The sequence below is a fragment of the Oratosquilla oratoria genome, unplaced genomic scaffold (genome assembly GCF_046742065.1).
Source record: "Oratosquilla oratoria isolate Oo_2021 unplaced genomic scaffold, ASM4674206v1 SCAFFOLD301, whole genome shotgun sequence".
NCBI classification, from domain to species: domain Eukaryota; kingdom Metazoa; phylum Arthropoda; class Malacostraca; order Stomatopoda; family Squillidae; genus Oratosquilla; species Oratosquilla oratoria.
In genome coordinates this window covers 52296-76971 of record NW_027467652.1, presented here as the reverse complement: position 1 = coordinate 76971, position 24676 = coordinate 52296, and the positions used below count along the sequence as shown (strand labels likewise).

The following is a 24676-nucleotide window of genomic DNA, read 5'->3' as shown; positions in this document are numbered from 1 at the left end:
ATTCTTCTTAGGCATTTTGTCTCAAAACCATCTTCAATCCACTGCCCATTACTCCTGCATCCACCTCTTGTGCCACCCCATCCATGTACACTTTGAACAACCATGGCGACATGACACATCCCCAGTGAAGTCCCACCCCCACCTCAAACCACTCTCTCCATCCCCAATTCCAATACAGGCTCTACTACTCTTGCAAAAACTCTTGACCCCTTGACACTATATACATATATATAATATATATATATAAACACACATACACACACAAATGTAAACATACACCTGTAATATTTGTCATACATATTGCAGATGTACAAGTAGTCAACACAGTTTTATACTTAGAAATGTGTATATTCATTCCTGTATCATGCTTTGAAAAAAATATGGTAAATCACTGTTGAATTAAGACTTTTACTTAATCGTACAAGCCTTATTTCAACACCGATTTCCGATCCACAATACCGTTTCATGTCATCCTGCTCTTTGAATGAAACGTCCATTCCACTTTTGAGCCCAATCTATTTTTAAACACCAATTAGATGAAAAAAGAAATAAGCAAAGGAAAATTTAGTTCTTTTAATATTCTGAGCAATTACCACAGTTGATCCACATGAATAGTTATCATGGGTCTTCAACTAAGTGGCATATTTCTTTTACAATGCTCTATACAATTTTAACTTAAAATCTACATAGCTGATGTGAGAATTGATGGGCACATGTATAAAATGTTTATGTGGGATGGGGGGTAAGAAGGCAAATGGGGAAGGAACACAAGGGTGGTGGTAAGACCATTTACAAAGGGGTCACACTCTAATTTAAGCCTTACTCCTGGTCGGTACAAGGGCCTTTACAAATGCCAACATGAAAAATTTGTATGAACTGGAGAGGTGAACAGGTTGGAACATTACAAATCCACAGCGTTGGAGCATAAATACCACTGGAGTTGGTTTTGTGCACTATTGTAGACTACAAGTTGCAGATGATCATGCAAAGCTGGCTACTCCTTGCACTGCAGCAGTATAATGGGATTAATGCTTCATATACACTTTCCACCCACCTCCTTCCAAACATTTCACCCTTCAAGCTTAAAATCAATTCACACTTTGTTTCAAAATGCTAAGAGCAAGTATATGTACAAGACCTACAAGATGAGTTGATAGAAAAGTCAACATACAAGAGGAACCCAAGACTTGGAATGTGCAGCCCAACACTATCGTGCCTCTGTGACACGCTTCCACGCTCTTGCCTCCACACACCAGCACCCACAGCGGCACAACTACTTTGATTGATTCAGCTCCTACACATGTTGAGGTCACGCTATGGTTCAGGAAAGGGTTATGATGTCTCGGAAGTGTCTTCTTTTTTGTTCTTGAACGAGGCCAAGTATTCCTGCTGACTAGCAGCCAATACCTGAGCCAGAATGTCTGCCTCTGCACTGCTATAGTCTGTTAATCCTGCATAGGAAGAAAGTCACAAAACACTTATGCCACATGTCTTTTTTTCTATCTACTTACATATTAATTTTATTTATAACTAGTGCTACAGATTTCATATCACAAATAGTTAATACATACTTTTCAATATAATCACACTTGTATAGTATACATATCTATACAACATATACCAATTTACTTTTCATATTATTTATATACACACATAAATATGATCAGTATACATACACATACACACACACACAATCACTCCAATATATTTATAAAAACCTTCATTCAGTGAATTCATCTAAGGATACATGTAAATTACCCTCCAAAATATAGAATATGCAGTATGGGAACAACTTCCAATATTGTGCAATTAACATTTCAATGAAAGTTTTTGTGCAACCCTACTAGTTACTACCTTTCATCTTGACAGTCTATCCTTCACTCCCAGCCAGCTAGGAAATCTCTCGCTCATTCCAGGAAATTTAAGTCTTTCTACATGTTCCAATTTCCACTAGTAATTTGTGTAGTACCTTGTCATAGGCTTTCTCTAGATAGGTACACAGAGTCTATACATCCCTCTTTCTTGCAGCAAATATACTGCCCTCATTTAAGTTCAAAATATTTCAGACATATAATCTTCCATTTCTGAATTCATATTGGTTGGGAGCCAATATTTCCAACTTCTAAAGAAATTAAATCTAACTTTTACAATTCTCTCATATAATTTAGCTATCATGCTAGTCAGAGACACAGGTATGTAATCTCAGGGTTCCTCCTTAATTCCCCTTTTATGGATTGTTAACACATTCCTCTTTTAATCCTGAGGTACTATTTACTCAGTTACTTCCCACCTAAGAGGGAAATGGCTCTAGGCATATTGAAAAATAAATTCTTCTAATAAATGTACAATCAACCACTTCGTTACGACAATGCCTACCTTGGCATCACGAGGCATGAGTGGATACATGTGGATGCCAGTGGCGGTGTCTTGATTATATATACATATATATTTTTTTGTAGTTGTACATGAGTTACCCCTGGATTCTGTGAACTGGTTTGATCATGTTTTCTGTCTTTATTATTACTCAGAGTAAAAGGGAATGAGTAATACAGCAGTGACTTTATATCTTATAATGCAAGTAGTGTGATGCATCGTTCATATGGCAGCCAATGTTGCACACATGGGTTTGACTTGTACTGAAGTGGTTAAGATGTGATTGATTTATGAAATTTTTGGCTCGAAGGCCAAGCGCCGGAGCCGGTAGGCCATTCATGTATTGTTTGAGCTTGGACTATATTACCTTCAAAACTATTTCATATATCTATACGGAAAACTTATTTCTTCACATCCTTTTGACATGTGGTCTTTCTTAATTTACTTCCATGACCTCTTAAAGCCTTCTCATCTTTGATCAGATCTCTTTTATCAGTGCAATCTATCCCCTTTAGTGACCTGAACACTGTAATCATGTCCCCTCTTTCTCTTTGATCTTTCAAAGTTGGTAGACCCAGTGCTTATAGTCTTTCTTCATATAGTTTATCTACCTGGCTGTGTGTGTACGTGTGTTAGCCCCATTTTAATATACTAGATAAGAACTACACTCATTTATCAAACTTGGTTTTCACTTGGCTTGCTGTCTGTTTTGTATTTTCACAAATCTGTTTATTGATATGGAGAGTTGTACTTCACAATATCCTTTAAACACCTTTTTTTTCATTTCATTTCCATATCCTTTGATATTTCTTTTATCACACATGAAAGCCTTTGTCAAATGAGTCCTCTTTTTGTTATTCTGAACGATAGTCAAATCACCTCTTTCTATTCTTTCTTCTCATGTTGTCAGTTTCAGTATATCTAGTTTTTACTTGTATGTTTTCTCACCAGTAGGCCTTTTTGGTTACGGCTATTTGAATTCTATTTCTTATTCTATATCTTTCATTTTGTGTTGGGTCCACACCATTGCAGCATATTCCAAGCTGGTGCAAATCAGGTTTTTGATGATTATCTTTTCTTTCTTTCTTTTTTTCATCATATACTTGACAATTTACTAGTTTCTCTGTAATTCTTTATTTGTCTATTTTTTCCTGGTGACAAATCATCCATTACTAACACTCCCAAATATTTTTCCTACTTTATGGCAACTCAACAAACCTTCCGTGGGCATCCAAAGCCTCCTTCACCCCATCCATCCATCTTCTAAACTTACTCCATCCACTTCTGCTCTTCAAACTCTCTTTGGTTGTCTTTCCTCTTTCTTTCTTTCCATATGCCCAAACTACTTCAGTGTTTTGTTCTGCCCTATCCAACATCTTCTTTTCAACCCTACACTGCCCTACCTCACATTTTTTGCTCTACCCTTTCTTAACACCAATCATATTTCTTAAACACCTCAACTCAAAAACATTCAGTCTCTTCCTTTCAACCTCTCACATTCCAAGTTTCTGTTCCATATATCATCATGGGTACAATAACTTTTTTCATACAACCTCTTAGTAAAATATCTTATCAAAAACTTTCTTTATATCCAGGTATACTATGTCCACCCACCCATCCACGTCTCTCTTGTAACACACAGATCACTCAAGCAAAACCTGAACAAGAATGAAACTCATAAACTTCCTTTTCTGAATCCAAACTGATTACAAATCTAAGCTCTCTCTCACTTCCTAATACTTTGCAATATCCATTCCCAAGTATCTTGACCCTGTTATCTCATCTACGTCATTTCTTCTTTATTTCACAAGATATAAATTTCCTTCTCTTGCCGGTGGTGGTCCTACACGACGTATAGCAGACAGAACTGTTTCCTGACAGCTTCTTCGAAACCCATCAAGTCCCTCACTTTCATGTGGAGGTACACTCAGTCCCTGGGCAATGCCCAAAACCTCTAGCGACCTCAATTGTGTTTCCTGTATCTTTTCGTGTATGGACAACTGACAACCAGCAAATGATCTCCCACTATATTGGCAGCACAGAAATAGTCCCACACTAATACGACACAGACAACAATCCCAGAGAGATTTGTCAGCAAGCCCAAGGACTGTTGCCAACCAGTGAAGGACTGGGTTTACAGTCTATGAAACTCAAGGTGAAAATGACCTCCCTCTCTTCATCCTTACAACTTTACTTGTCCACATTTACTCTCGTCTTTCACTTCTTGCATAATTCCACATATGTATGTAAACATATATATATATACTGTATATATTGGATACATACATGTATATGTATAAATTTGTCTATATACTAAATGGCTCCTTCCTACTTATAAAGGTGGGAGCCAATAAATTTGTACATTACATATATAAATACAAGTATTTTACTACATATGTGTATACACCTGAGTGCATACACATCTAAATATATATACATATACATATACACACATTTAATAGGTCTTACCAAAAATGTCTGGTGGCAACTGATTGAGAAAGGAGGCACTCTCATTCAGATGAAAGTCCCCAAAGGAAGAATATCCTGAAGATGAAGGCATTGGTTCCTGATAAGATGCTGCTGAATCTTTGGAGGATCCTGGAATTGCAAGATCTGGTGTAGGATGGGGCGCGGGCCTTGAGCAGTCTGATCCAGCAGATGCCCTTGAGGTTGACGAAGTTCTCGGGGAATTTGAGCCCCTTGGAGAAGTTCTGGCAGCCTCCACTATGCGGGGGGAGGCCCGAGGGGAAGCCCTCACTGTGTCGCCACTGGCCTCAGCCTGCTGTAACTGCTGCAAAGGAGAAGTCCGACCCCGAGATGATCTCTCCCCTGAACCTGAACCAGATGGTGAGGTGGTGGGAGATCTCTGCAAAAAGGAAAACATATACATAAATAATAAAACATTACAACTTTGTTCCCTCAGAGCACATAAAATAAAGCCTGTAAATAAGACCCAATGACGACTAGAAGTAATTTCCATGGTAAAGTATCTCAATCCTCCATCATCATTATCACCATTAGGGTTATACTACTTTATCTGCACACTGATGATAATTTGTTCATTTTAACCTCAACATTTATACATACATACATACATATACCAAGGCTTTTTCCCCCCTTTCAAGGGGGGTAGCCAAAAAGAAAAAGGCATAAAATCATTCCCACCCATTCCATCCCTAAATACACTCCCCTCCCCTCCCTCTTATCTTAGCACCTCCTGGATGATGGGTCATCCCTGCACCTTGTCCATTGTTTTTTTCCCACTTACAAGAGAGGTAGCCAAAAAACAACATTTATAAAATACATAATGCATACCAAATGACCTTTTCCACCCACTCCACACCCATCCAAGAACCCATTCCTCACCCCTCTCATCTAACACCTCTAAGTAGGTTGATGAAGTTCTCAGGTCAAAGGTAATGTAGCAAGGCATACGGTGGTATTCTTAACTTTCCTTATATAAATCTTACATAAATCCTTGGAAGGGAAAGATTTACATAAGGACAGAATTTTCTTTTAAGAATACCACTGTAAGAATCTTACAGTGGTATTCTTAAAAAAAATATTTCCATATACAAATCTTTCCCTTCCATGGATTTAGATTTATACAAGGAGAGAATTTTTTAAGAACTCCATCACTTCATTATATGAAAATCTCCCTCATCTCGTTCACTCGAAAAAATTGTGAAACAAACAAAAACACTATTTTGGTTCATTTCATTTCCTCGTCCATTCGCAACCACTCTCCATTAACTCCTATCCTTTGCATTCTCTCTTCCTTGCTTGACAGACATTCCTCTTGAGTCTAATCCCAGTGGGAGTAAAAAAAAACAACAAAATAGATAGGAAAACAAATGACGAACAAATGTGAAGTATAAAAACCACCAAAAACTCAAACCTCAACCCACCCCACAAAGCAGTTGTAGTAACTTGAGGAAAAGTGATCCAATTTGATTTAATGGCATAACAATTTGAGTCAACATATTTCCTACACATAATGGATTTAATATAATTCTTAAGGATTCTACAACACTTGACCAATAAAAAAATTCTATTGAGCTAAAAAAAAAAAAAAAAAAAAAAAGTAAATTATATATATATACATATACCAAAGGCTCTTTCCCCTTTATAAGGGGGTGGCCAAACCAAAGCACCCTCCCACTACAAACACATTAAAATCCATTCAACATATTTTTCATCTCAGCACATGATGGATGAAGGGTCATCCCTGTCTCCCACCACACAGCTTTAGTTGAAAGCAATGCAGTGAAACACAGCACTCCCAGTGCAAGGCCCAACAACTGGAGCTAGCTTATTCCCACTGCTCCATTATATGGCAACTCCCCTCCTCATCCACTTGAAAAATTTTGACAAAGAAAAAGACAAAAATATCCCTTTGAACCACATATTTTCATCCATTCTTTCCTGTCTTAAATGTCGATAAACTTCCTCTTGTCACATAAATGGAACACCACTCACCACTGGATGCAGAGAGATACAAAAACGGGTCACTATGAGCATAGCTCTTGTTCCGTAAGATACAACTAGGTAAATATAATATATAAAAATGTACCATATCAGTCTAAATATCATGCAACATTTGAATACATACTTATGGGGGTTGACTCTCATTTCGGTGATTCGCTCGATCGGATTATGCATTTCTGGTCCTCCCAACCTTATCTTTTTATGTAAGACAATGGAAATTTAACACAATGTGCAGGGAAATGGGATGCATCTGTGACAGAAATTTCATTGAAATCCATTAAGAAATTTTTACACAACAGACGATTTACTTGCAATTTTGAGTTATTTTTTAAATAACGTTTATTTTTCCAAAAGTATGAGGAGAATAATGATTTCCTTTGGTGTACAGTTAGTAGACATCCAGATGTACCTAAACTAGTATACTCGTAATTATAAGTGAAAAAGAAAGAAAGTCAGCCTTACAGCAAATTATAAAAAAAAAACATAAAATCACAACTTTAAAAAATTGTCAAAAATATATATCAAGTAGGTTAAGAATGAATTTACTAATATTGTTAGATATAAGTATCACGATCATTTTCCAACAAGAATGATCAAAATTGCTTATTTACACACGAAGTTATAGTTACTTTTGTGTGAAAAAACTAGTTTTGAGAAAATAGCATTTTTATGTTTATATATTCACTACTCCATAAAAGTGCCTCCAAAGAGTATCAAATGCACATATCTACTTACATAATCCTTTGACCATTTCTCGGAAGTAAGCAGCAGATGTTCATTACATTTCTTTTGTACCCATGCCAGCTGAGAATCGTGACAATCCTAACCTTCCATATCCTTCACATAATGAATGGTACACATGCATTACAATCCCTTTGCTAAGGTGAGTATTCTTGCACTTCTCAGGTTCAGAATGGAGCAAAATACTTCGGCAACTATCACATCTGACATATTTAGTTATGGAGTAGTGAATTTATAAACAAGAAATGTATAAAACAGGATAGCACGTGGAGAAATTACGCACGCATACGCTGAACCCTTTTTCGATCGCACTGAGTGTGGTGACTGCTGCCTAACCTATCGTACAACAATATCAGAGTATAAAATTCTCAAAAACAACAACAAAATGACAAAATACAAGGAAAACAAACCATAGCAAAGAAAGGGGCATGGCTGACGGGTGCACCTTTAAATCTCTGGCCCTTTAAACCCACCATTACCTGAGAAGGGTGGCGTTATACGTCTGGAAACCAGTCCCGCGGTGTTCAGGGACACCACACCAGTCCACACACTAAGTTTGACAAAATTGAATATTTTTCACCAAAATGAGAGGCAACCCCCTTAAAGCTAAAACATTTACCAAAAAGTCCCAAAAACACTTAGCCTAAGCATAGCATTCCAATACCTGTGCTTTGGTTCTTTTATCATTTTCCCGCAACCATTCGAGATAACTTTCATGTGCAACTTGTTCTTCGATGGCTTCTGTTGTAGCTTCAAAATCCGTAGCCCTAATCTTATCTTCTAACATTGCCTGCAATAACAAACGTACATTAGAATTTTTTACGTATCTTAACATTTTTGTTCTGGTTCATGCTTTGGTATTCATTCTAACTGCTATTGGGTAATTTTGTTTTGCTGAGGAAGTTACTACTATTACAAATGGATTAATCCTCTCTAGGCTAACTTTGTCAACACATCTATTCCATAACCGATTTGGTCAAGGACCAAAAATGTTTACTGATATGCTGGCTACAGCTTTATAATGGTGATATTTTCCTACAAAACTTTTTTTAATTTCACTCCTCAGCTCAGTTGAGGTTGGTCAAGAACTGATGTTCTGGTCAACTACCAGAGCAAAAACATTATAATTTTTTTTGGTTGAGATCTGATTCATTCAACTTGTGAGATGTTCCAGAACAGAGGTTCTATTGTATATGCTAATCCTTACTTGTTCTAAGTGGAAATTCTCACTAATTCCCGTAGCTTCTTTCATGAGATTTTTTTCTGCTAAACCTGGCTGGAAACCAGGAAGTCCGAGTCCAACACCAATAGTTGCCTTGTATGGGTCAACTAAGCTGTTGTAATGAGTACCCTGATGGTAGGTTAAGCGCATTGGCTCATTGTCCGTTTGCAAGCTTCCCTGAAATATGTTGATTGGCTCTGCAAAAGAAAAAGGTTACAGTAAGTAATAAGCACTTGTGTATGAGTTTATCTTGTGTATGTACAATATGCACTTGTATGAATGAATCTCTTAAACAAGTGGCCTTGCTGTGGATATGCTGTGTCTTGCGACACTACTTCTGACCCGGGGCAGTGGACAAGATGCAGGGATGACCCGTCATCCAGGAGGTGCCAAGATAAGAGGAAGGGAAGAGGGTGGAGGGGAGTGGAGTATGTAGGGGATGGAATGGGTGGGAGTGGTTTCTATGCCTTTGTTTTTTGGCTACCTCCCATGTAAGGGGGAAGAAAGCCTTTGGTATATGTATGTGTGTATGTATGTATGTATGTATATATGTATAAATGAATCTTCTGAGTAATGAGGTTCACAAGTTCAGACATGGCAGCAATGTTAATATCTTAACCATATCTTTTAAATCAATTCCACTGCTGCCTCAAGTTCCAGTTACAGGGGACCACAACCCCACAGCAGCTGGCAACAGTCCTCAGGCTCTCTCACAGATCTCTCTGTGAAGAAACCTTGGACTGACATCTGTGTTGTACTAGTGTGAGACTGTTTCTGTGTCATCAGCAGAAAGTAGTAAGAGGGAAACAGTCACCGATTGTCAGCTCTCCACGTGTTTAACCACTTCGGTGTGATGACGGCTACGTAGGCATCATGAGGCATGAGTAGGCACATGAGGATATCGACATCAGCATCTTGATTATGTTTTTTTTTTTTTTTTTTTTGTAGTTGTACATGAATTACCCCCGGATTCTGTGAACTGGTTTGATCATGTTTTCTGTGTTTAATCATTATTCAAAGTAAAAGAGAATGAATAATTCAGCAAAGACTTTATATTTTATAATGCAAGTAGTGTGATGCATCATACATATGGCAGCCAGTGCTGTGTATGAGAATTTGACTCATACTGAAGTGGTTAAAGATGGAGGGAAAAAAAAAAAAAAAAAGCTGATAAAGAAAGATCCTGGACCCAGTCCATAGACCAAGTGTCAGCCTCCCAGGGCTTCACCTCTAATTGGAAGTGAGGACGTTGATCGGGTTTTAAGACTGGTGGCAATCACAACTCTCTCCGATGTCCTTCTTGCAAGACTACCTCATGCAGGTACCTGTCATTGGCTCTTCCCATTCTTGATTTTATTAATGCTATCATGAAGACTTTGACTTTGACTACCTAATTTGTAAGAGGGAAGAAACCCTTGGTATGTATATGGATGTATATGTACTAATAAGAACACGGGAACATGTGTTCACTTATGCAAAGTAGACCACTTGGAATAAAGAAACTAACAAAGCAGAGCGCTTTCATATATTACATCTTCGTTAGTTTCTTTTCCAAGTAGTCTACTTTGTGTATGTATATGTGTGTGTATATATATAAAGAAATACTACAATGACCATTCACACATTCATACTCACCAACACTATAACAATAGACTTCAATAATTCGATTGAAGAGTTCAGACATGGCAGCAATTTCAACATGATTGCCATAGCAATCATCTCTTCTTTTCCTTGCTACGTACGTCTGGAAGTTTTCTGATACGAAAGGGGCAAACATGTCTTCATTACCAGACTGGAAAGGAATAAATGTTGCCTGGTTAATGGCACACACATGGCTGTTGTGTGTTAATGTTTTAGACATTTTCCTCACTAATACAATAAGTACAAGAGAGGCAGTAAAGGATAAAAGAGAAACAGAAAGAATGAATGTTTTAAGGACGAGGTGATGAAGTGCACAAAGACAGTACATAGGACAAGGGAGATGGATAGGAACAGGAGAGGCAGGAAATGGTACGTTGAAGAGGTAAAAGCAACAGTGGAGTAGGAGTAGGAGTAGGAGGAGGAGGAGGAGGAGGAGGAGGAGGAGGAGGAGGAGGAGGAGGAGGAGGAGGAGGAGGAGGAGGAGGAGGAGGAGGAGGAGGAGGAGGAGGAGAAGAAGAAGAAGAAGAAGAAGAAGAAGAAGAAGAAGAAGAAGAAGAAGAAGAAGAAGAAGAAGAAGAAGAAGAAGAAGAAGAAGAAGAAGAAGAAGAAGAAGAAGAAGAAGAAGAAGAAGAAGAAGAAGAAGAAGAAGAAGAAGAAGAAGAAGAAGAAGAAGAAGAAGAAGAAGAAGAAGAAGAAGAAGAAGAAGAAGAAGAAGAAGAAGAAGAAGAAGAAGGGAGGAACCAGACACATGAAGATTGGTTGCAAAGCAGAACTAGGGAAGTATATTGGTGGTACAGAAGCAGATGTTAGGTGGAGTAGGGGTTTGATGGAAAATTCAAAAAGGAATAAAAACATGTTTTGGAATGAAGTTAAATGAGTGGCCAAGTTTTATTCACTTTGCTTTTTTTTCAACATGGTATGATCCAGTACAAACCTTGTCAAAACAAGACCAAACTGGTCTCTCCATTTGTGAATAGTAATTTTGCTTTGAATGTTAGTATCAAAACATCTCTACATCCCTTTTTGCCATGAATATCGACTAACTTCTACCCCCATTTTTTTTTTTTGTTGTTTGATAGGGGGAATTTCGCAATGTTAAACCAAATCTTGACTTTACTATGAACTTGCTTTCTGCCTGCAGGACTTGATCTGCCTCCACTCTGACCTCAAGATGAATAATAATTTTGCCATAAAAGTTAGAATTACATCCCTATGCAACCATTTGCAAAATGCTTCATCAAGAATTATACACCCCTGATGTGAAAGGATTACATTTATCCAACAAATCAGTCACGATTTAGTCATAAATAATCAAGATTTACACAAAATAATAATAAAGGGTAAAACCTTATTCATGATGAACTTGTAACCTTGCAATTCATGGGTTATGCTTATCTGAAATAAAATTCAGAACCAAATTAAATGTGCTGATTAATACAAGTAAATCCAGAATGTGAACGGAATCACGCGTGCAGCCTTTCAATTTACTTACAATGTGGTCCATGCACTGTTTACGAACGATACCATGCATGTCCTGGTCCCCGTACACTTGGTCAGCAATAGCTCTGAAGAGACAAGCGCCATCTTCTCGCATTTTCTTGATGATGAAACCTTTTTTCTTCATCTTCTTCTCAAACCACCTCTCTTTCTGCAGCATCAAAAATTAGATGTTATAGCATTCTTGTCAAACATTTTCTTCATTATATATTATCATTTTCTCACAACTCTACCTGATTACATTAGAAAGAGAAAACTCTTTCACAGCAAGGTCCAACAATCGAAGCCGGTTTACCCGTGCTGCTTCACCAAATCATGACCCTCCTCTTCATCCACTCAAAATAAAACAAATTTAGAAGCAGATAAGATCACTCCTTTGGCCACACAATGCAATCACAATCTCTCCATTCATTCCTATTTTCTGCACTCTCTTCCCTGCCTCCTCAGACGAGGTACTGAATAACACAGACAACAGTCCAAAGTTCCTTCCCATAAGGATCTACAGAAGGGCCTGAAAAGTAACACTAACCACTGTGGGGTTGTGGGTTTCCAGCTAGCGAAACTCGATCCTATCAGCTACCAATTGCAGCCCTCTTCAGGAAGGTACTTTCCTGAAGAGGGCTACAGTTGGTAGCCAAAATATGGAATTTTCTTTTATTCAAAGTTTACTTCATCGATCCTATCAATATACCTAGAGGTTTCTTCCCCCTTATAAGGGGGAAAGCTGGACAATCCAAGCATCCACTCCCATCCATCACTCCATGCAACAATTATCATTATAATTCAAAAGACAAATATTTTTTAACATATACCAATAATTTTCTTTTAAGGCTCCCTCTCTATTTAGTTATTCCTCTCTCCTTACTCTAGGCTGTTGCTGGTTACCTACAGGCCCCCTATTCTTCTGCAAGAGAGACCAGGGGCAACAGATGGATTGATTGATTGATCCTTACTCTAGTTCCTTACCTCATCCCACTGGTCAGCAGTGAGGTTCCAACCAAATGGTTCATGTTCATCTCCGCTATTGTATCCACTAATATCTTCATTATCATCTCGGGGTCTGGAGGGTCCAGCCTTAGGATGAATAAACACAAATAAATAAATGACTAAAAACATGCATACATATACCAAAGGCTTTTTTCCCCCTTACACGGGAGGTAGCCAAAAAGAAAAAGGCATAGAAACCACTCCCACCCATTCCATCCCCTACATACTCCACTCCCCTCCACCCTCTTCCCTCCCTCTCATCTTGGCACCTCCTGGATGACTAAAAACAATTCAAATAAAAATGATTTGGTTTAACACAACAAACTCCTCCTCTCACAGTGGGCTTGGATGGTGCCTCCTCACTAATTCACTCGAGTCAGACACCCTTGATCCACCTCACACCAACCCCGCACCCAATTAGTGATCTACACCACTGAGGCATCAAGCATCCCAACAACAATAACAATACGACAAATCATGTACCAAAAGGCCTTTTCCCCCTTATAAGGAGGGTGGCCCAGCCAAGGCATACACCCACCCTTCACCCATTTGTTGTCCCTTCCATCTTAACTCATTGTGGATCAAGAGTCATCCTGGTTCCCTCACCCATTGCTCAGATCAGAAGCAATGCAACAAGATACAGCATCTACACACAAGGGCCTAACAAATGATTATATTAATAATGACAAAAATGCATTGGGTTAATGCCAGTCTACCAAAGATACATATACCAAAGGCTCCCCTCCCCTCCCTTATAAGGGGGGTTGCAAAAAAAAAAAAGTATAAAAACCACTCCCACCCCTTCCATCCCCATCACACTCCCCTCCCCTGCACCCTCTTCCCTATCAAAGATACTTCAAGGTTACTCACGTGCTACCCAAACGCTGTAATGACACAAGAAACGGGTAAAATCACTGCAAACAAACCTGTGGGGATAGTGCTGGTGCAATGGCTGAGGGCAAAGAGGTGTTGAGGGGTAGCTGATGACTGTGTGGTGTGACGGCCCATGCACTGCTGGTGCTTGGGTAAGGTGGTGAAGAGTTGCCTCGTAGTTCTCGATGCTCACGATGCTTGGGGCGAACACTCCTGGTGATTAATAATACACCTTGATTAGAAAACTGTAATAATATATACACAGAAGCAAGGGTAGTGGATGGGAGTGGAGTACATGGGAGTGGGTGTATGCCACTAGTTTATAGAAATTGAACAAATCAACTGCAATTAATCCAGACTTGGGAAATAGCCACAAAATAATATTCAACACTGGCTCAACACCATCATGACTGGAACAGAGATGTTCAAAAACATGTGAGAACAGAAAGACGAGGAAAACCAGGAACACAGAAGGCAACAACATACCACTCCTTGCCCTCCTCCAGCCAAGCAGTCCCAGAATATTCCACGCCAAAATTGGACTTGTCAGCCATCTCAGACATCACCCATAAGAAGAGAAGAAACACGGAATCATCACAGTTTACCACTGACAACAATAACCAGAAACTGAACACAGTAAACTTGTGTCACCAATTTTCAAACTTGTAGAGTTAAGATAAGCACTTGTAAGAGGGTGTTCTGTGTGATGCACATTGCTCAATAGGATGCCACTTGGTCTCCAAACTAAATGCAAGACCTCTGTAATTCCACTATTTCTCACCACTTTTTCACACAAAGAGATCCGACATCCAGAAACTATTTCCTCCCTCTGGCCAATTGACAGTAACACTGAAACAACCAATACTAAAGCAACAGAGGCAGTGAATAGTAGATGGTGAGGTCTTTGATGAAGCCTCAGCTCAGGCAGAAATAATGAATGACGGTTTCCCATCAGTCTTCACCAACGAGCGCAACTTTTTGGAGAAATGCGAAGGGAGCAAAAAACCAGATTTAGCAGATACAAATGTAGAAGTGGAAGTTCTCAATCTTCTGGGATAATTGGATGTAACAAAAGCTTCAGGACTTGATGAGATTTCAAAACGGGATAAAGAATGTAGGGAACAACTGATGGACACGATCCACAGTCTTATTACATGTCCACTGACAGAAGGCATTGTGCCTCTTGATTGGAAAAGGGAAAACTTAGTGCCAATTCATAAAGGTGGAAACAAGGAAACACCACTAAATTAAAGGCCAGTATCACTAACCAGCACAATAGTGAAATGATCTGAAAGGATTGTGAATGATCAATGGACTAAATATCTTGAAAAGATGAACATTCTGACAGTGAGTCAGTTTGGCTTCAGATTAGGAAGCTCGTGATTTGGTGCAAGAGAGAGGGAGGGTTGGGTGGACTGTGTGTACTTGGACCTGAGGAAGGCATTTGATAAAGTACCTCAGTCAACTTATATGGAAATTGGAGCATGCTGGAGGGTTGAGAGGAAAACTATTAGAATGGATTAAAGACTTTTTGAAGGAAAGATACATGAGGACAGTAGTAAAGGACAAGATGTCAAGTTGGAGAGCAGTAACAAGTAGAAGTCCATAAGGTTCAGTGCTTGCACAAGTAATGTTTCTTGTCTATGTTAATGACGACATGATGGAAGGAACAAGCTATGCCAACATGTTTGAAGATGATGCAAAAATCATGTGAGAAGTGAAAAATGAGGACAGTAGAATACTGCAAAAAGATCTAGATATTATTTTTGCATGGAGCCAAGAATGGGAAATTAAGTTAAATACCAAAAAATGCAAAATAATGGAGATGGACGATAGCAGCAAAAGGCCATGGATGGCTTTTATAGTTTAAATGTCCTTCAACTATTCCTTGGGAAGCGAACCCATTACAAAAGCAAAAGCAGAAAAAAAAAAAAAAAAAAAATGTCACCTGACAGGCATATCAGCAGGATTGTGGTAGACATATGAACTACTACAGATGATTAAAGTCTCATTCCATTTTATGGATAAAGAGATGATGAAAAAACTCATTGAAACCCTGATATGTCCAAGACTGGAATATGCATCAGTAGCATGATCCCCACACAGAGTGAAGGATATAAGCAAGATTGAGAGAATACAAAGGGTAGCAACCAAACAGATCACCAGCCTGGCAGCTAAAACATACAAGGAAAGACTAAAAGTACTGGGTCTACCAATTTTGAAAGATCAAAGAGAAAAAGGTGACATGATTACAGTGTTCAGGCATTGATAGAACAGATCTGACTAAAGATGGGAGGGCTTTAAGAGGTCATAGAAGTAATTTAAGAAAGACCACATGTTGAAAGGATGTGAAGGAATACAGTCTTCCATAAAGATATATAAATATATGGAATAGCTTAGGTGATATAGCCCAAGCTGAAACAATACACGAGTTCAAATCTAAATATGATAATTGGAAATCAAAGATATAGATTAAGTTAGAACCATACATGAATTTGAGTCTAGGTATATTAGAAAATTAGAGAATAGGAAATGGGACCCAACAAGCATTGCTCCTTTCCTATATACTACAATTAGGTAAATACACACACACACACATAGAATACTGGATACCAGGAATAACTTGGATAAAGAAACAGTGTGTGCAAACACTATAAGATTTTAAGAAAAAACAATGCTGAAAGATATAAAGACGGGTCACCACAAGCATAGCTCCCTTCCCGTATAATACAACTTGGTAAATACAATACCTGAGAGGGCTTGCCCTGTAACGCCTCTTGCTGTGTGATGGTCCACTTTCCAGAGCATCATCAAAATGAGAAGGGGAAGAGTGAGAAGGACGCTTTTCTTCTCGTGATGCAGGTGGGGGCCAACAGGGTGGAGAGCCTTGTGAATTTAGATATAGGCCACCTCTGTTTGCACTTTCCCCATTCTGAAAAACACAGGACAAAACATCATAAAATCATACTGTATACACACTTGAATTTGGAAATTAACCAACTTTGTGCTTCTACTGAGTAAAGGTCTGAAAAAGCAAATGCATAAATAATTATGGTTTGTATTATATCAAATAAATTAAACTCCATTCCAATAAGAAGTTACACTCAATTTCTGCCATGCAGCTCGGTACAGTTGGTAGCCCTGCAGACTACTGCTCCACACAGACACCAGCAACATGCAAATTCCTCACCTTCTTCCAAAGATATTATATTTCTCTACTTTGTTCATAAGATACAATTTTTTTTTTCAATCATTAGAAAGAGCAGTCATTCTACTCCTATAAGAAATATTTCAAAACTCAATAGGTTAAGAAACTGTAATTATGTGAAGCTGAATTCAAGGAAAAGAAATGATCGGTTTATACACATCTCTATTTATAATCAGTTTTCTTCTCACAAATATACTGCCTATCTCTTCCCTTTTACTCTCATCTGTACTACATCCACGCACATTAAAAGACCCAAACCTTAGGGTACTGGTTGGAAAACTCCTAGACCCTCTTATGCCTTTACTTTTTTTAGGAATGTCCCCTGTGGGGCTACAGGGAGAAGGATGCCTAGTCCTAATCCCTGTCCCGTTTTTCTCGCCTCTTACGATTCAAGTGGGAAGACTTGGTGGCAGCATTCTATCCCCCACCACAGGGTAGGCGAAAAAAGGAAATGAATATTCAGAGAAATGGTACAGGACAGTAACAAGGGGTTGGGGGACAGCATAACGGAGGGACAGTCGCAGTATAATAAAAGTGTCATCATTTCTCTGTGAACAGAGTCCTCCTCTATCACAGACAAAATGATGTGTGGCTCTGGTCCACTGGGGCACCCCATATAGACCCTAAGTATCAACTGCATGCTACTTTGCCACAATAACATGTAGCCAATACCCCATACAGGGGTAGAAAAATAAAATATTTTCTGCAGGTGAGGAATTTGCATGTTGCTGGTGCCTGTGTGGAGCAGGTGTCTGCAGGACTACCAACTGTACCAAGCTGCATGGCAGAAATCAAGTGTGATTTCTTATTGGAATGGAGTACAGATTATGTGGTATTAGTATTTTGTCAGCAATCACCAGTATTTCTATTCTTGAGGACATTACACTGAAGACATAAAATCAGAGATATGGTATAGGAGAAATCTAAGGAGGGTATTTGAATGGAGAAATAGTAAAGCTAAAAGTTCCGTTCTATTTTGAGCGAAAGTTAGTCTCCAATCATAAAAGAATGATGCATGTATATTATGACACATTTTTAGTATATCAATATTCATGTGCATGGTGTAAGTTTTCATTCCACAATTGATTTTGAAAAGACTATTTTGTGTTTGTATTGTTCCAACAAAGTCATGCTAATGTGGATCTTGCTGGTTTTGAGAGCAATTTTTTTAGTTGGGCTGATGTGTAGGAGAGTTGGGTGGTCAGTCTTGGAGTACTTGTTGCATTGTAGTGTGATTCACTATGGTTCTATTTTGAGCAAAACTTAGTCTCCAATCATAAAAGAATGATGCATGTATATTATGACACATTTTTAGTATATCAATATTCATGTGCATGGTGTAAGTTTTCATTCCACGATTGATTTTGAGATACTCTGTGTCTTCTGTGGTGACTGCATCAATGGCCAAGACTATTTTGTGTTTGTATTGTTCTAACAGTCATGCTAATGTGGATCTTGCTGGTTTTGAGAGCAATTTTTTTAGTTGGGCTGATGTGTAGGAGAGTTGGGTGGTCAGTCTTGGAGTACTTGTTGCATTGTAGTGTGATTCACTATGGTCTTTGATCACATGTTGAACTCATGATTGACAGTCATTAACCTCCCACATGAGAGCTCAGAGCTCGTATGACCAATCAAAGGGTAATACTGTGACCTTACATGCACACACACCCCCAACTCCCCGCCCACGAGTGTGTGTACATGTTTGCATGAATGTGCTATTGCATGGTGCAGGTGGTAGGCTATTGTAGATGTTTCAGTAGCAAGGTGCCAGTTTTTTTCTGACAAGTTCAGTTAGATATGCTTATATTTTGCAAAAGCATGGATGAGCAGGATTGAGTACACTCGCATAGCACAGTGTGTATCATTTTCATATACTGTTCTATGTGGAGGATTATGGTTTGTGTGTGTAGGTGTTCTATTGGTGTGGTTTCAGTGCACCCAATAATTATTATTCTTAATGCTTTGTTTTATACAGTTTATAAAGAGTGTTGTGTTTTTTTGACTGCTGGGAACCATGTCAGGTAAGTGTAGTCAAGTGTGGTTCTTAACCACTTCAGCATGATGATGCCTATGTAGGCATCATGAGGCACGAGTGGGTACTCAAGGATGCCAGAGTTGGTGTCTTGATTATATATTTTTTCTTATAGTTGTACATGAGTTACCCTCAGATTCTGTGAACTGGTTTGATAAAGTTTTCTGTGTTTATTAATACTCAGAGTAAAAGAGGGTAAGTAATACTGCAGTGACTATATATTTTATAATGCAAGTAGTGTGATGCAAATTACATATGACAGCCAATGCTGTTCATGAGAATTTGAGTCATACTGAAGTGGTTAAGAACTTTGTAAGTGTTATGCTCTGTATTTGGTGTGAGACCACTTGAGAAGTTACATTGTGCAGGCAAGAGTATTGTACTGGAGGGGGTAGGAGGGGTGGCACCATTGTACAATATTTTGATCCTAGGTTGTTTTACAATACTCTACACTCTCCTCTAGCTAATAAGTTTGTTAGCCATTTCTTGTAATTGTTGTGGATGTCTGTCTCAATGATCTTTTTTTAATGCAATGCTAGTTGGATATGGTGGATAGTGAAAAGATTGGTCTGTCAGATGTCCAGTTTTCTGAAGGCTTGTTTGAATGTTGCTGTGCTTCTGGGAGTGGTTGAAGGTATCTGTCAAGGCCTATGTTGCTATTAGGCCAAGGTGTTTCATTTGGATGTTTGACTGTGGAGGTATAAAGGTCATGGTTAGTGAAACTTGGTACACAACTTCTTACTAATCTTAGAAACTTTCCTACATCTTTCATACTCTACAATATTCTAGCCCTCAAAAAATTCTAATTTTCTTTTTCTTTATATGTACAGTTTGTTGCTGTAATGTCTGGTATGATGTCTTAGAATTTTGTCAAATGCATTAGATGATTTTGGTTTCTGCATGAATATGTTCTACTGGGGTGGTTTTGGTACATACTGTTATCATTCTCGATTATCTATTCCATGCAGTTTGTACATGTTTGTTTTCTTCACTGCTGGGAACCATGCTATGAATGCATAGTTGTATGGTTCTCAAGAACTGTTTATATAATGTGATTAGTATATTTATTTCATAAGTAATAACTGTAGGAACTACTACAACAGTTTCATCACCATATGCATATATAACACTGTGTTGCACCTTACATGTTCAGGACCAAAATCTTACTTAAATTATTTTTCTAACTAGTAAGGTAGCTAATTAATAACTAACAGTCATTTCAAATGGTAACTTTAAGTAATATCCTCTGAATCATGATGAAGTATGACTGACTCTTCTGGTTTCCCCGCTTGATCTAATCCATTTTGAACTCAACTCATCTCATCATCCTTCCCATTCTCCTCCACATATTCTCTTTCCTTATGACCACACAGGTTTCTGTGCACCTTCTTTAAATGAACAATATTACTTCTTTTGCATGCTGTTCACACTGACCATACATTAATTTGTTCCTTTACTTTCTTTTAAATAAAGCACCACCACACAAAACACCTGATATTGGGTGCCCCTACCACTGATGTGTACATCTTGTTTATGCACTTTTGAATCCACTGGTTCCATCATGTGTCATCATCTTTATAATCTAGATATCTGTCTTCTTCTTTGTCACTTGATTATCTTAACTTGTCATTTTGTTACCATTGTTTGGGATCCTAAACTTACTAACAAACCTTTCTGTCCCTTCTTTTTTGAAGTATCAAGTAAACGACCTTCCATCTACTGATAACTTGTAGTCCTTATCTCTGAAATGCTTTTCCTTGACACACTTATACAGAGGAATCATATCATCTTTTTCCTTGTGGTCATCCCAATTTCTTCAATCTATATATGTTACATCCATCTCTTCTCACTCCGAGCACATCTTGTAGTATTATTTTGAACTTTTTCTAGCTTTCATTTTTTTTCCAGATGCATATACTACATATTCTAGGATGGGTCTTATCTCTCCATACATAACAACAGACGAAATAAAATTCACTTGGTAATTTTTAGCTCTTTATAATCTATAGGTCTAATTTTAGGGTACTGGTTAACCCACTGTTATTTCTCTAGGTCTATCATCTGCAAATATAACTGTATACCAGTACTGGAGTTATTTACCCTCTCTGTTAGATTATCATATACATTAGGAGCATGGCTGACATCAGCACTGACCTCTGAAGAGCTATTTGTTATCTATTCCTAGACTCCACTCTTAACTCAAATTACTGTTTTCATCTTCATCCTTACTAAAAGATTTCTTATCCACTCCAATATTTCTTATCTAGTTTTCACTGAACAAGATTCTATTTTGTCCAATACCTTTTCTGTGGTACTTGATTAAGTCTTTTGACAAGATCTAAATATACGTTTCCCTCTTGCACTGTCAAGATTACCAAGATTACCTCATTGATGTTCCTCCTCAGAATCTCAACAGTCAACATCAACTTATCAGCTCATTTCTTTTCAAGAGGTTAATTGATTCACTAAATATCTGTTTAGTATCTTGCATTATTATGTTTATTGAGTGACACTGGTCTGTAACAAACCACATTCCATTTCACTTTTATGTAAGCAAAAATGGAAATCTCAACATCTGTATTTCTCATCTTGAGTGTTCCATAACCAAATAAAACTTTTACATGCCACCTTAATTTTAATAAAATTCAATTCTGGTTTTTAATTCTCTATATATGTGTATATATCTAGATGTACATAATCCTTTCAACAACTGTATGTTCACTTGTGGATTCATTCCAAGTCTGTGAGGATGGATTTGTACTACCACACCTAGATAAGGAGAGAATGTTATCTACTTATCTATGTAGGTACTTCAAGAAGCCTTAGAGGAAGAGTTATACTGTACTCAATGCACCACTCCTATTTTTTTTTTCAATTGTCCAAACCTAAACATTGGTTGCTCTGCACCACTTGTCCTCATTGTAATATCACCCCTTTGCTGCTTTGCCCCCCTTTCAATGTCTGTGTACATTTCTGGCATTACAGTGCATTAACATTTGTATATATTAATGCACATACTCCTTTTTCTTATACATTTTGTTTTGGTGTGGGGTATGTTTCTATAGATGTACATGAATGTGTGAGTGTTCTTGTATTAATTGTATGTACTTGATTGAGGTATACAGTAAAGAAACAATACCTGTAGGATTGTATCTTTTACTCTCCAATTATCATACCTAGCTTAAAATTCATGCACAGTTCCAACTTTGTTATCCTCAGCAATTGCAATTATTATTTCAAACCACATGTTCTTGTCATTATCAGCACTTCATGTATATTGATTCTTTGCCAAATAAACTTATTATTACAATTATTATCTCCTTATTCTTCCATTATCATATTTAGATTTAAATAAATTTATGTTTACAGCTTGTGTGTTTCCATGATTCCATACTGCCTTCTAGAATATTCCAAATATTTATGCATCCATATGGGAAGTTGTTTTTCTTCACATCCTTTATACATTTTCCTTTTTCTAAACTTTCCTCGAACCCTCACAAACCCCATCTTTAATCTATTCCTTTCATAATTCTCAACATGATAACTATCACCTTTTTCTCTTCTTACTTCTAGTGAATGCGAGATGGGTGGAGGGAGGGTGCTTGCCTTGGCTGGCTACCTCCCTTATAAGGGGGAAGCAGCTTTTGGGCATATGGATAGACTTCCTTTGAGGGCAGGTCCAATTTTCTAGCCTATCCTCACTAGTCAGTACCTTCTATGTATTCTTCTTTAGTTTCTTCCCAACTGTTTTTGTTACAGTTACAGGTGTTTAAGTTCATTTACTGTTATGAGATCTATTAGTAGTCTACATTTTAAAATATATGATAGCTACAGCAGATGAAGTTCTTGATCTACCTTAGTACTTGTACCTTGGTACATTCTCTTGAACATATCAGTAGTGTAAACAAGTATACATTAATATTGATCCTTATGGTATTTTATTCATCAATTAAAAAATATATATACCGGTATATACCCATTGACAATATTTTCATACAGAAACTAACATTATCTGTACTGCACCAAACCTATGAAGGGGTTGATTTGACAGTGCCATAAGAAAAAACAATAAATGTGGGAATTCCAAGTATATAAGATTATATTTCTAACCACACTAAGTTAACCAATTAAATGGCACTAGTGATCTGAGATGATTTATGTATGGTGCGACACAGGTGAGACTGATCATCTATGCTGCCCACAATAGTCGCCTGACAGTAGAACTACTACTGGATAAATGTGATTTGACTCAAGTACTGGTTTAGGTTGCTTTGATTAAATCTGGCTCATGTAGATTAACTTAGGAATAAATATAGTGAGACCTTATGTAATGTTTTACAGTGCATTGGTTAGGTTAGGATGTATTTAGTTGTATATCATAAAAATAATAACAATTACAATAATAAGTGTAAAAAGATAATAATAATAATAATAATAATAATAATAACAATAATAATAATAATAACGACAACTGTTGCCTCAAGTTTTATACTTACATATATCAAAATATTGTTTCCCTCTTACAATGGAGTAGGAAAGGAATAGACCTATCTATCACCCATCCCAAGTTTCATGAAGTGTAAAACCTGAGGCCCCTGATCCCCAGTACCTCTCACAGATTCCTCCTAAAAAAAACTTTGGACTGTTGTCGCTCTTGTATTAGCATGGGGCTATTTCTATGTCAATAGCTCAGAGTAGTAAGAGAAGGGAAATAGTTGCCTATTGTCAGCTCTCCATGAATGAATACATGTAGGAAATACAGCTGAAGTTGACAGAAAAATCTTGGACCTAGTCTACAGACCAAGTGTCAGCCCTCCAGGGCTGCACCTTTTGACAGCGGGTAACAAAGTACTGCTCCACAATTCTCTTGTATGGGTGCATTGAAAAAATAATTTATTCTAAAGCAACAATTTTTCATGATGAATCTATATAATGTGACCATTTAATAACATATTACAGGTAATACTTACTGCCCTGCTTTTGTCTCAAGAGATGGGTGGGGGAGGGGAACTGAAAATTTATTATAAACTTCAGTATTTAACATTATGTCCTTTAGACAGCCGACATTGTATACGTACCAAAAACATGAGATTAAGGCTTTCATGCATAGGAATACTTACAACAGGAAAACCAACTAAACAGCAGAGTAATTACACCCAATTACTAACGTAATCTGTCAGTGCACACAAACATCCCTTTTCCCATACTGTTGAAGGAGAAGAACACAGTAATTCGTAATAAATCATTACGTTATACTTTTTGGATCCTAGTCCAATGGTAAAATTGGCGAGCTACCTGAAGATGAGACGGTAAGGAACCCAATGGCAGCTGGTGCTGATGTGACGTGTGGGAGTGATGGCCACCAGAGCTATGGGCTACTGCGTCATTATTTTCGACTTCTGCGGCTTGATTAGAAGCTTGAGGCTTCTTCTTGGGTAGAATGGTCATTTTTCACTCACTAATTAACACTCGCCGCACCATAAGCACACTACACAACACACAAAACCCGTTACACTGTGCACCTACAAGAAGAATATGGCGAAAGTGCAGACTGTAAGGCTATTTACTTTATTTTCATCGGAGACATGATAGTGGTGTCAAAACATCTGTGAAA

General features: G+C 37.9%; 1 protein-coding gene across 1 annotated transcript; it reads right to left on the bottom strand.

Moving 5' to 3' along the window:
- Positions 1-559: 559 nt before the first annotated feature.
- On the bottom strand, positions 560-24628 carry LOC143023063 (OTU domain-containing protein 5-B-like). The gene is made up of 10 exons (XM_076181540.1): positions 24358-24628; positions 16573-16754; positions 13876-14035; positions 12929-13036; positions 11958-12113; positions 10460-10616; positions 8810-9021; positions 8267-8392; positions 4843-5239; positions 560-1451 (listed from the first exon to the last, which is right to left on the bottom strand). Exons 1-10 carry the CDS (start codon positions 24508-24510, stop codon positions 1333-1335), a joined length of 1770 nt encoding a protein of 589 aa, XP_076037655.1. The 5' UTR covers positions 24511-24628; the 3' UTR covers positions 560-1332.
- Positions 24629-24676: the final 48 nt, after the last annotated feature.